The sequence below is a fragment of the Muscardinus avellanarius genome, assembly GCF_963383645.1.
Source record: "Muscardinus avellanarius genome assembly, chromosome: 10".
Lineage (NCBI taxonomy): Eukaryota > Metazoa > Chordata > Mammalia > Rodentia > Gliridae > Muscardinus > Muscardinus avellanarius.
This window is the reverse complement of record NC_137796.1, coordinates 62722275-62735151: the sequence shown is the minus strand read 5'-3', so window position 1 is coordinate 62735151 and position 12877 is coordinate 62722275. Positions and strand designations below refer to the sequence as shown.

At 51.1% G+C, this 12877-nt stretch overlaps 1 protein-coding gene across 1 annotated transcript; it reads left to right on the top strand.

Moving 5' to 3' along the window:
* Positions 1-490: 490 nt before the first annotated feature.
* KLK5 (kallikrein related peptidase 5) lies at positions 491-12305 on the top strand (the record flags this gene model as incomplete). Its single annotated transcript, XM_080702548.1, has 5 exons — positions 491-563; positions 5909-6170; positions 7783-8039; positions 8124-8257; positions 12150-12305. The coding sequence occupies 5 exons, from the start codon at positions 491-493 to the stop codon at positions 12303-12305; spliced, it is 882 nt and encodes a 293-aa protein (XP_080558674.1).
* Positions 12306-12877: the final 572 nt, after the last annotated feature.

The following is a 12877-nucleotide window of genomic DNA, read 5'->3' as shown; positions in this document are numbered from 1 at the left end:
GCGCCTCACTACCTGGGAATGTGCCCCAGGGACCAGTGGGCGGTTATAACCCGGGCCTGGTGCCGGAGCCCAGGAGGAGGCTGCGGCTGGAAGCAGCAAGACCCGAGAAGTCTGCGGCGGAGCTGGGAGCCAGTCCTCCACCCACTGCCCGCGCAGCAGGTGAGGCTTGGGGAGCGGGGCTCGCAGAGACGGATGGATGGAGAGGCGACCCCAGCGAGGCTCTGGTCTTGGTCTTGGTCTTGGATGGTCCCTCCAGCGCGGGTTCTCTCTCTCGCTCTCTATCTTTTCCTTCATGCAGACTGGAGGGTGTTGAACATCCTCTGCCCTTATCTATAGGTCCCTAGGGTCTCAATTCAGTGCCCACGAGGCATCAGTATCCTGATGGTCTCTCTCTGCCCTGGAAATGGGGTGGGGAAGGGAGAGGAGGTAGGTTAAGGGCTCCTAGAATCACCTGGGCCTCCGCATCCTCTGACCCCCAGGTGCAGTTGCCATGGCTACAGCAAGATGGTCCTGGATGTGGGTGCTGGGCATGCTGATGTCAGCTCTGGTTCTGGGTGTCACAGGTAACCAGGACCCCTGTGGGGGGCGGTCTGTGTGGCACTAGAGTGCTTGTCCCCGGGGGACCCTGTGTTGAATGTGTCTGCATCTTTATTTGTAGTTGTGTAAATGCGTGTGCACACACAATTGCTCGTACGTGTGTGTGGCATCTTTTCCCATATCAAGTTGTCCGCCAGAAAAGAGATGATTCTGAGTAGGGCGTGATGGCACACACTTGTCATCCCAGTACCTGGGAAGCTGAGACAGGAGGATCGCAGGTTCAAGGCCTGCCTCGGCTACTTAGCGAGACCCTCCTCAGCTATCTCAAACAAAAAATAATGAGAATAAAGGCTGGAGTTGTAACCTAAAAGTAGAATGCCCTTGGGTTAGATTCCCAATTGGAGAGAGAGAGAGAGAGAGAGAGAGAGAGAGAGAGAGAGAGAGAGAGAGGAGAGGGGAGAGAGAGAGGAGAGAGGGGAGAGGGGAGAGGGGAGAGGGGAGAGGGGAGAGAGGAGAGAGGAGAGAGGAGAGAGGAGAGAGAGAGAGAGAGGGGGGGGGGAGAGGGGAGAGGGGAGAGGGGAGAGGGGAGAGGAGAAGAGAGAGAGAGAGGAGAGAAGAGAGGAGAAGAGAGAGAGAGAGAGAGAGAGAGAGAGAGAGAGAGAGAGAGAGAGAGAGAGAGAGAGTTAGTTCTGAGAAGGGTCCAAGGATTTCACAAAGATGATAGGTAGATAGATAGATAGATAGGTAGGTAGGTAGATAGATAGATAGATAGATAGATAGATAGATAGATAGATAGATAGAACGCAGGGAACACAACTCAGGCAGGTCCTTGGCTTACATATTAAAGAAGAATTCCAGCAGGTGCCAGTCAGAGGCATCCAGGCAGGTTTATTTAGTAAAGCAAGGAATACAAGGGGGAAAGTGGGCCATCCTGAGAGTGAGAGACGTATTTGGGGGTTCCTTGCTCTTCTTTGAAAAGGAAGCGTGCTGCAAGGTGGGCACGGGAAGGTATGTGAGGGGGGCATCTATCCTGTGTCCCAAGATGGTCCATGGAGGCCCGGTCATTTCCTGGGTTCCTTGGCATGGTTGAGATGGTCTCTACTGTCTGATCAATAGATATGCTGGAAAGCCCCCTAATAACAGGGCCCTCAAGATGTCTGTCTGTCTGTCTCTCTCGCGCACGCATACGTGCGCGCACTTAGACTATTCACTGGGATGGTTAATTAACAGTGCACAAGTTAATTATCACAGGTGAGTGAGCTTTTGGTTAACTTTCAGATTTATAGATTTCCCAGGAAATTGAGAGAAATAGGACTGGAAGAGAGACTGGCTCTAGGGAGTGACAGAACCTTCTCCCTCAGAGCTACACCCTCAACCCTTTTTATAATTATTTCTTTTTCTTTTTTGCGGTATTGAGGATGGAACCCAGGGGCATTTTACCTCTGAGCCAAGCCCCCCCCCCAGCCCTAATTTTCATTCTTTATTTTGAAACAAGGTCTCACTAAGTTGCAGAGGGCCTCACTAAGTAGCTGAGACTGGCCGCGAACTTGGGATCCTCCTGTCTCAGGCTCCCCCGTACTGGGATTACAAGCGTGCGCCACCATGCCCAGTTTATTTTATTATTATTATTATTGTGTGTGTGTGTGTGTGTGTGTGTGTGTGTGTGTGTGTGTTGATCTGAGGATGGAACCCAGAGGCATTTGATCTCTGAGCTACATCCCCTGCCCTATTTTTTATTCTTTATTTTGAGACAGGGTCTCACTGAGTTGCAAAGGGACTCACTAAGAAGCTGAGGCTGTCCAAAACCCAAGATCCTCCTTTCTCAGCCTCCCGAATGCTGAAATTACAAGCATGCGCTACCACGCCTGGCTTTATTATTAATTTTGAAACAGAGTCTCGCTAAGTTGCTGAGGCTAACCTTAAACATGCGATCCTCCCATCTAAGCCCCCCCCCCCAGGAAGTACCGGGATTGCAGGTGTGTGCCCCCGTATCTGGCTCAGAACTTCTGAATTACAAAATTTTTCTCCTCCTTTCTCTATGTCTCCTTTCTACCTAGTTCTTTTACTTCTTCTATCCTACCTCAAAGTGACTGTGTGCAGCCGGCAAACTGACCCTCCGAGGTTGTGTGTGTGAGATTGTGCGATGCGGTACATGTGTTTAAGACCGTGGCTCTACAGCTGTGAGGCTGAATGTATGTGCCTGGGCCAGTGCTGCTGTGCGTTCAGCCGTGGACGGCTCCTTGGCTCTGCGTGTGACTGCAGCCTTCCAAGGCTCCTGCCCCCTTCTCGTGGGATCACACACAACAACCGTGGTGGTCACCATGAAAACGTGTGACAACTTGCTTGCAGGTAGCCATTTGTTATTGTGCTAGGTGCCTCTCTGTACTTGGGACCTTGTGGCAGTGGGCCTGTAGGGATGTCTGTAAGTGATTGTGTGTTTGTGTTGCACTGTGCAAATGTTAGTGTGTGTGTGTGTGTGTGTGTGTGTGTGTGTCAGGGGTTCCCTACCCTGCCTTGACGCACCAGGTATGGAGTAGCTGCACCGTGAGAAGATGATTGGTGATGAGTGGTGGCGCACACCTGTAATCCCAGTACTTGAGAGGCTGAGACCGGAGGATGGCCGGTTCAAGGCCAGCCTCAGCAACTCAGTGAGACCCTGTTTCAGAATAAAAAATAAAAAGGGCTGAGGGTGTAGCTCAGAGGTAAAAGGCCTCCCGAGGTTCCTTTCCCAGTACCAAAAAAAGAAAAAGAAGAGGGAGCAGCCGCAGGAGGAGGTGGCAGGGACCGCTGCGGGAAGGTGGACGCTGATTGCCTGACTGGTACTGTGCCGCGCTGGGCCCACGCGCTGGCGTCCACTGAGCCTTCTGGTCTCCATGGCAACATGGCTTTGTGCAGAGAGTGTGTGGCAAATCTCCAGTCAATACATACAGGGCTGCCGTGCCTGCTGCTGAGACCCGACGGCTGCGCGAGGCTGCCCTGGTGTGTGTACCCGGGCAGTGTGCCCCCAGACTCCTGTGTGTCAGCTCTGTCTCGTAGAGACACAGTGCGTCTCTGTGCAACAGCACCTGTGCTTGGCTTTAACGGAGGCTGTGCGTGTGTGTGTGTTTCTTAGAGCTCGCTGGTGAATGCAGCCGAGGCCAAGGCTGCCCTTCTCCTGGGCATCAGCAAGAATAGGAACCAGTGCCAGGCGTGTTGGCGCACTCTTATAATCTGAGTACTCGGAAGCTCAGACAGGAGGATCGCAGGTTCAAGGCCAGCCTCAGCAATTTAATGAGACCCTCGGCCAACTTAGTGGGCCCTACTTCAAAACAAAAAATAAAATGGGGCTGAGGCTGTAGCTCAGAGATAATAAAATGGGGCTGGGGTGTAAGCTCAGAGGTAGAATGCACCCGAGTCCGATCCCCAGCACCAACCAACAAAAAATGTGGGTTCAGGCCCTGGAGGTCACAGAACCTGAGACGAGGGAGGGACTTGGAATCGACTTGCGCAGGGACGAGGCTGAGGTGATATAGTCTAACTGGAGCTATAGAGGTGGAGACACAGAATAGAATACCCCTTGGCTCAATCAATCCCCAGTAACCCCCTCCCCCCAACAAAAAAAGACTATGAATCAGTGACTGGTCTGTATGGGACCCAAGGAGGGCGCAGCGGGCGTCTGCAAGCGGAGGACTCAGGAAGCATATTCATGCCCGAGACATCTCTGCTCTAACCCTCCACGCGGAGATCCAATCCGAGCCATTTTCCTGGTCTTGTTGCCGGCATTCTAGCCCCGCCCACTAGCTCTGACTCCACCCTTTTCCTCGACCACGTCCTTAGGCCAGGCTTTAGCTAGCCCAGGCCTCCTTGGGCTGTGCCCCCCAGCTAAGCTCTGCCTTACAGCCAACCCTTTCAGACAGGCTACACCCTCTATGCTGTAGGCAACTCCTAGACCACAGACTCCAAGTCCCCTGGAGTGGTGGCGCACGCTTGTAATCCCCGCGCTTGGGAGGCTAAGACAGGAGGATCGCACAGGTTCGAAGCCAGCCTCAGCTACTGTGTGAGGCTCTCAGCAACTTAGTGAGACCCTGTTTCCCAGTAAAATATAGAAAATAGGTCTGGGAGTGTAGCCCGGAGGTAGAAAGTCCCTGGGTTACACCTCCAGTACTACTACTACTACTAATAATAATAATATATTAATATTATTATATAACTAATATTATTATATAACTAATAATATTATTATAACTAATAATAATAATATATTATTATTATTATTAATACATAAATAAAATCCTGGCTCTTTTCTTTGTACTACAGGGGATTGACCCTAGGGGCATTCTATCTCCAAGCTACATCTCCAGCTCTTTTTATTTTTTTCTTTTGAAAGAGAGTCTTGCTATATTGCTGAGACTGGCCTGGAACCTGCAATTACCCTGTCTCTGCCTCCCAAGTACTGGGATCGCAGGCGTGTGCCTCCACGTCTAGCTCCAAAGTCTGAGCTCTTTATAGGATCAGTTAGACTATGTCACCCCAGCCTTGTCCCTGTGCAAGTCGATTCCAAGTCCCTCCCTCGTTTCAGGTTCTGTGACCTCCAGGCCTGAACCCACATTTTTTGTTGGCTGGTGCTGGGGATCGGACTCGGGTGAATTCTACCTCTGAGCTTACACCCCCAGCCCTTTTGTATGTTTTTATTTTGAAACAGGACCTCGCTAGGTTACTGAGAGTCTCGCTAACTTGCTGAGCCTGACTTCAAAACTGCAATCCTAAACCGGGCGTGGTGGCGCACGCTTGTAATCCCAGCATTCGGGAGGCTGAGACCGGAGGATGGCGGTTCGCGGACAGCCTCAGCTACTTAGTGAGGCCCTCCGCAACTTAGTGAGACCCGGTTTCAAAATAAAGAATAAAAAATAGAGCAAGGGGTGTAGCTCGGAGGTCGAATGTCCCTGAGTTCCATCCCTGAGTTCCATCCCTAGCACCCCCCTCCAAAAAAAACCCTGCAATCCTCCAGAGCCTACATCCATAGCTCTGACCCCGCCCCTGCAGCCCTGACCCCGCCTTCAGCCTGTCTGTCTAGGCTTCTTGAGTCCCAGGCCCACCTCCCCCACCTAAACTCCTCTTAAAACCGGGCGTGGTGGCGCACGCTTGTAATCCCCGCGCTTGGGAGGCAGAGACAGGAGGATGGCGCAGGTTCGAAACCAGACGCGCACGCTGGCTTAGGAGAACCTGTTTCCAAATAAAAATATAAAAAAAATAGGTCTGGGAGTGTAGCCCGGAGGTAGAAGGGCTTCCAGGAACCCCAGTACCACCAAAAAAAAAAAAAAAAAAAAAACCTCCTCTTAAATCCAAGCCCCGCCCCTAAGCCTTGCCCCTCCCATTTCGCCCCCACCCCTAGAGCCTGCGCTTGCTGATAACGTTTCCTGTGACAACCCCTCTGACACTCGACCCTTTGGAAACAACCGGGACCGTAAAGACGAGTCCGGGGAGGACACCCGGTCAGACGGGAGCAGCGGCAGCCGCATCATAAACGGGTCCGACTGTAAGAAGGACACCCAGCCGTGGCAGGGCGCGCTGCTGCTGGGGCCCAACAAGCTGTACTGCGGCGGCGTGCTGGTGCACCCCCAGTGGCTGCTCACCGCCGCCCACTGCAGGAAACCGTGAGTGGGGCTGCGAGAGCAGGGCGGTGGGCGGGCGGGATGTGCGCCCAGGAGGTAGAAGGGGGTGAAGGATTAAGGGTGGCGGTGGAGAGAGGAGAGGAGATGAGGTCACATTAGGGAGAGGACTGTGTTAGGGATAAGGATGGAAGTTAGGGATGGGCTGGATTTGGGGGCACAGTATATGTATACGTATATGTATATGTATATGTATATGTATATGTATATGTATATGTATATGTATATATGTATATGTAGAAGGGGGCCAGGCCCAAAATGGAGAGGGATTACGATTGGCTTTAAAATTGGGAACGAAGCCTGTGATCCCAGGATTTGGGAGGCTGAAACAGGAGGATTGCAGGTTGGAGGCCAACCTCAGGCCAACCTGGTCTAAGTAAGACCCTTAGCAATCTAGTGAGACCTTGTCCTCAAAATAAAAATATAGCCGGGCGTGGTGGCTCAGGCTTATAATCCCAGCATTTGGGAGGCTGAGACCAGGAGGATCGCGGTTCGAGGACAGCCTCAGCTATTTAGTGAGGCCCTTTGCAACTCAGTGAGACCCTGTTTCAAAATAAAGCATAAAAAATAGGGCTGGGGGTGTAGCTCGAAGGTAGAATGCCCCTGGGTTCCATCCCCAGTACCAAAGGAAAAAACAAAAACAAAAATAAAAGGACTGGGGTTTATCTCAGAAGTAGGATGACTTTGGGTTCAATTCACAGTATGCTGTCCAAAAAAAAAAATGGGGCAAGATATGAAGTCGAAGATGAAGTTGGAATGGGACCAAGGGTGGAGTTGGAATTGGAAATAGAAGCAGGGTTGAAGATAAGACTGGGTTCCACTTAAGAAAGGGACGGGAAGCCAGGTGTGGCGGCGCATGCCTGAAATCCCAGCATTTGGGAAGTTGAGACAGAAGGATAGCAGGTTCAAAGCCAGCCTCAGCAATTTTAGGAACCCCTCCACAACTTATCAAGACCCTGTTTCACAATAAAATAGGCTTGGGCGTGTAGCGCAGAGATAGAACATTCCTGGGTTCAGTCTCCAGTACCATCAAGGATGGGGAGGAGGAAGGCAGAGATTGGAGAGGGTTGGTTTTGGAACCGAGTTGGCTTTGGGTCTGGAGTGCACGTGCAAATGGTCTGAGGATGGGTACAGGATTAGGGCTGGGTGAGAGGTGGGACTGGGTTGGAGACATTGCACTGGGGGTTGGGCATACCTATATTGAGCTTGGGGATGGAGATGGAATTGAGGTTGGCTCTAGGATCAGGGCTTTGGTGGGTATTGGGATGGGATGGGAATAAAGATGGATTTGAGATGGGGTTGGGTTTGGAAATCGATGTACACTTGAGGATGGTGTTGGGGTTCCAGTGCAGGGTTTGGGGAGGTGGGATGTGAGGTGGCTTGACTAGGGGCTCCAGATGGTTATATTTGGGGATGATGGCTTCTGAGTGAGGAGAGGCTTAGGGTTGGGGTGGGACGGGAATCATTGGAGTTGTGATGAGGTAGAGGTGGATTAAGGTTGGCGACAGAGGGAGTTGGGGTGGGGACCAGTTTGCATTTGGGATTGGTGTTGGATACAGGGACGGGAATCAGGGCTGGGGCTGATCTATCTCATCAGAGTTTACAGAGTCCGTCTCGGCCACCATTCCATGTCACCCGTCTACGAATCCGGGCAGCAGATGCTCCAAGGAATCAAATCCATCCCCCACCCTGGCTACTCCCACCCCGGCCACTCCAACGACCTGATGCTCATCAAACTGAACAGAAAAGTTCGTAGCACTCACGCAGTCAGTCCCATCAAAATCGCCTCGCAATGCCCATTGGCTGGGACCAACTGCACAGTATCTGGCTGGGGGACCACCAGCACCACCCAGCGTGAGTGCCCAGCTCCCTGCCATCCCTGCCTATCCCCATCCCCTCCATCTTTCTCCGCCTCTCATTGTGTTCCCCTTTTGACAGATAACTTCCCCAAGGTCCTCCAGTGCTTAAACATCACCGTGTTGAGCGAGGAACGCTGCAGGAATGCCTACCCGGGACAGATAGACCGCACCATGTTCTGCGCCGGCGACGAGGCGGGCAAAGACTCCTGCCAGGTGAGCCTTGGGAACCTCTCCACCTAATCAACAGACAGCACTCGGCGCCAGCTACGTAAGCGGGAACTTTGCTAAGTGTCGGGGATCCCGCAGCGACAGGAGACGGAGCTCTGTAGCTCTGTTCTTAGCCAATTCATATTCTGGAGCAGCGCTGCCCCCAGACAAATATAATGTGAGCCGGGTGCGGCGGCATCCCTGGCACCCCAGCTGCTGGGGAGGCTTAGGCAGGGGGATCGCCGGGTGGAGACCAGCATGGGCAATTCAGCAAACCCTGTCTCAAAACAATAAATAAATAAATAAATAAATAAATAAATAAATAAATAAATAGATAGATAGATAGATAGATAGATAGATAAAAGAGCTGGAGGTGTAGCTAAGGAGTAGAGCACCCTGAGTTTAATCCCTAGTACTGAACAAGAAGGAAGAGAAGGAAGGGAGGGAGGTTCACACATTTCATTTAAAATTTTTTAGTTGCCACATTTTTTTTTTTTTTTTTTTTTTTTGGTGGTACTGGGGTTCCTGGAAGCCTTTCTACCTCTGGGATACACTCCCACGGGCTACACTCCCAGACCTATTTTTTAACTTTTTATTTGGAAACAGAGTCTCTTAAGCCAGCACGCACGTGCGGCTGGCTCCGAACCAGAGCGATCCTCCTGTCTCTGCCTCCCAAGCGCGGGGATTACAAGCGTGCGCCACCACGCCCGGCCTTTAGTTGCCACATTTTAAAAAGTAAAAAAGACCGGGTGTGGTGGTACACGCTTGTAATCTCAGTACTTGGGAAGCTGAGACAGGAGGATCACAGGTTCAAAGACAGCCTCGACAACTTAGTGAGCTCCCCCCATAATTTAGTGAGAACCAAATAAGAAATAAAATTGGGCTAGGGGTTTACCTCAGAGGTAGTATCCCTCTAGGTTCAATCTCCAGTGCCACACACACACACAAAAAAGGTGAAATTAACATTAGTAATATATTTAGTAGCTGGGCATGGTAACACATGCCTATAATTCCAGTTATTGGGAGACTGAGACAGAAAGACTGATTTGAAGCCAGCTTCAACAATTAGCAAGACCCCCAGCAACTTAGTGAGTTTATTTATATTTCAAAATAAAAAGGGCTGGGGGGGGTGTAGTAAGGAGGTAGAATACCCTGCTTTCAGTCCCCAGTACCAAAATATATACTTTTAAAAATTAACTAATACTAAATAACATCGTTTAAAATGTAATTAATATTGGCAGGGCGTGGTGGCACACGCTTGTGATCCCAGCGCTTGGGAGGCTGAGACAGGAGGATCGCACAGGTTCGAAGCCAGCCTCAGCTACTGAGTGAGGCTCTCAGCAACTTAGTGAGACCCTGTTTCCAAATGAAGAATAAAATAGGTCTGGGAGCAAAGCCTGGAGGTAGAAAAGCCCCTGGGTTCCACCCCCATACCACACAAAAAATAAATAAATGAATAAAATGCAATTAATATTTAAAAATTGCAAGCCGGGCCTGGTGGCGTAAGCTTGTAACCCCAGCATTTGGGAGGCTGAGACAGGAAGATCCAGGTTTGCAGCCAGCCTCAGCTACTTAGTGAGGCCCTTTACAACTCAGTGAGACCCTGTTTCAAAATAAAGAATAAAAATAGGGCTGGGAGTGTAGCTCAAAGGCAGAATGACCCTGGGCTCCATCCCCAGTACAAAAAAAAAAAAAAAAAAATTGCAAATGAGATAGTGTAGTCTTTTCATCTTATTTTATTTTTATTTTTGGTGGTACTGGGGGTGGAACCCAGGAGCTTTTCTACCTCCAGCCTATACTCCCAGAACTATTTTATACTTTATTTGGAAACAGGGTCTCACTAAGTTGCTGAGAGCCTCACTAAGTAGCTGAGGCTGGCTTCGAACCCGTGCGATCCTCCTGTCTCAGCCTCCCAAGAGCAGGGATTACAAGCGTGCGCCACCACGCCGGGCTCTTTTCATTTTATTTTAAAACAGGGTCTCCTTAGGTTACTGAGGACCTCGCTAAGTTGCTGGGGCCGGCCGCACACCTGTGACCCTCCTGTCTCAGCGGAGACGAGTCATGCATTCACCCTTATTGTTGGCCTGATTTTACTGACAGAGAGGCAAGCTCAGAGCTGTGAACTATCCTCCCAGAGGATCTCCACGGAGATTTAAATGTAGGGAGAAGGGAGGTGCACCATCCACGCGCCCTTGCCCTGTGGGCTGAGAGGAAGCCCGGCCGCCGGCGCCCACACCTGGACTCTGGTTATCCAGACTGTGCGTAAACAGAAACAAAGGAGCGGAGAGCGGCAAGTCTCATTAGAGGAGAGTAATTACAGAGGACCGCGGGGAATTAAAGGCAGGCACCACAAATTAGTCCAAGGGAGCGGTTCTTCGGAGTGGGGGCATACTCTTCCCCCCAGGGCACATGTGGCAATCCCTGAAGACAGTTCTGGATGTCACTCCTTCATAGAGAAAGAATGTGACAGGCCTGTGGTGGGTGGAGCTAAACAAGCGGTGGGTGGAGCCTAGCATCTCGTGGGTGGAGCCTAGCATCTCGTGGGTGGAGCCTAGCATCCGGCGGGAGGGGCCTGTGTTTAGTGGGTGGGACCTGGCACCTAGTGGGTGGGGCTTGGCCTCTAGTGGGTGGAGTCTGGCATCTGGTGGGTGGGGCCCAGGGCCATTGCTAAATATCCTGCAATGCAGAGGCCAGCCCCCATAGCAAGGAATTTTTCAGCTCCGATGACTGAATTTGGAAGCCCTCATTCCGAGGCAAGCTGCATTTTTGCAAAACTAAAGTACAAAGCCAGGGATGAGGCCCATACATGAGGCAGAGGATTGAGGGTTTGAGGCCAGACTCAGCAATTTAGCAAGACCCTCAACAACCTGGCGAGATCCCATTTCAAAAAAAAATTTTTTTTTAAGGGCTGGGAGTATAGCTCGGGTGTAGAGTGCTCCTGGGTTCAATCCCCAATACCACACACATGCCAAATGAAGTGTGAGTATAGGATGGATTGGTGTCAAAGATGAGTGAAGACTGAGGAAGGAATGCTTATTAGGAAAAATAAGGAATGCCGAGTTTGGCGGCACACATTTGTAACCCAGCATTTGAGAGGCTGAGACAGGAGGATCACAGTTTGCGGACAGCCTCAGCTACTCAGTGAAGCCTTTGGAACTCAGTGAGACCCTGTTTCAAAATGAAGAATAAAAAATAAAGTGTAGCCCAGAGGCAGGATGCCCCTGGATTCCATCCCCAGTACCGCGAAAAGAAAAAAGAAAAAAAGAAAGGAGAGAGAGAGAGAGAGAGAGAGAGAGAGAGAGAGAGAGAGAGAGAGAGAGAGAGAGAAAGCTGGGCATGGTAGCACACGCTTTTAAATACTTGGAAGGCTGAGACAGGAGGATCACAGGTTCGAGGCCAGCTTCAGCAACCTAGCAAGCCTCTCAGCAATCTATCAAGACCCTGTTTCAAAGGAAAAAAAAAATTTTTTTAGAAGAGCTGGAGCTTGGATGCAGAAAATCCCTGGGTTCAATCTCTAGAAGAGAGAGACAGAGACAGAGAGAAAGAGAAAGCATGCCAAGAGGGGAGAGTGAAATAAAAATAGAAACAGAGAGACGCAATAGGAGAGATGGCGGCATGTTGGATGTGCCATGAGAGGGTCCCAGGCCCTGGGAAGTGCATGTTACATAAAGAGGAAGCTGGAGGAGAGGTTGAGAGGTTGGGGAGAGGGGCATAAATAGTGTTTCTAAAAGTTGGACTTGGGGCAAAATATTAAATATTAAATATATACTATTAAGACAAAATATCAGCATAGTGACATCCTCTCCATCTTACTCTTCTCCCCTCCTCTCCATCTCCCTCTGACTCTGGGTCTTGTCTCGTGGCGTGGGGTCTCTGCGCCTCCTTTTCTCCTCCGCAGGGCGATTCCGGGGGGCCCGTGGTCTGCAATGGCTACCTGCAGGGCCTGGTGTCCTGGGGCGATTTCCCCTGTGCCCAGCCCAACAGACCGGGCGTCTACACCAACCTCTATTTGTTCAACAAGTGGATCTATGATACCATCAAGGCTGAATCCTGAGTCACCCCAGACCCAGCCTGCCAGCATCACCCCCCTGCCACGGGGCCCGACGCTCCCCCAGACCCGTCACCTTGCAGGGGACGTGAAGGATGTTATTCTCTCCCGACAAGGCCCCTCCCGACAACGGACTAGCCCTGACTCCCAGTCGGATGGATGCCGAGGACAAGTCCCAGAACGACTAGGAAAGGGGTTGCCACTCAGTCTCCTGAAGCCTGCTCTGGGGTCCAGCCTTCTCCACAACTGGGACCCAAACCTAGTCCCTGAAATAAAACTTTTGAGGGAAAACGGACTCTATCTGTGTCTTCCTGTGCGGGGCAGCGGTAGACAAGATCATCAACGGGATTCTCCCCTCCGGCTGCAGCGCCCGCTCTGCGCAGACCCTTGGTTGCAAGAAGGCAGCACAGCACTTTTACTTTTCTTCACAATACTGATCTAGCCGGGCGTGGTGGCGCACGCTTGTAATCCCCGCGCTTGGGAGGCGGAGACAGGAGGATCGTGCAGGTTCGAAGCCAGCAGCGCTGGCTTAAGAGACCCTGTTTCCAAATAAAAATATAAAATAGGTCTGGGAGTGT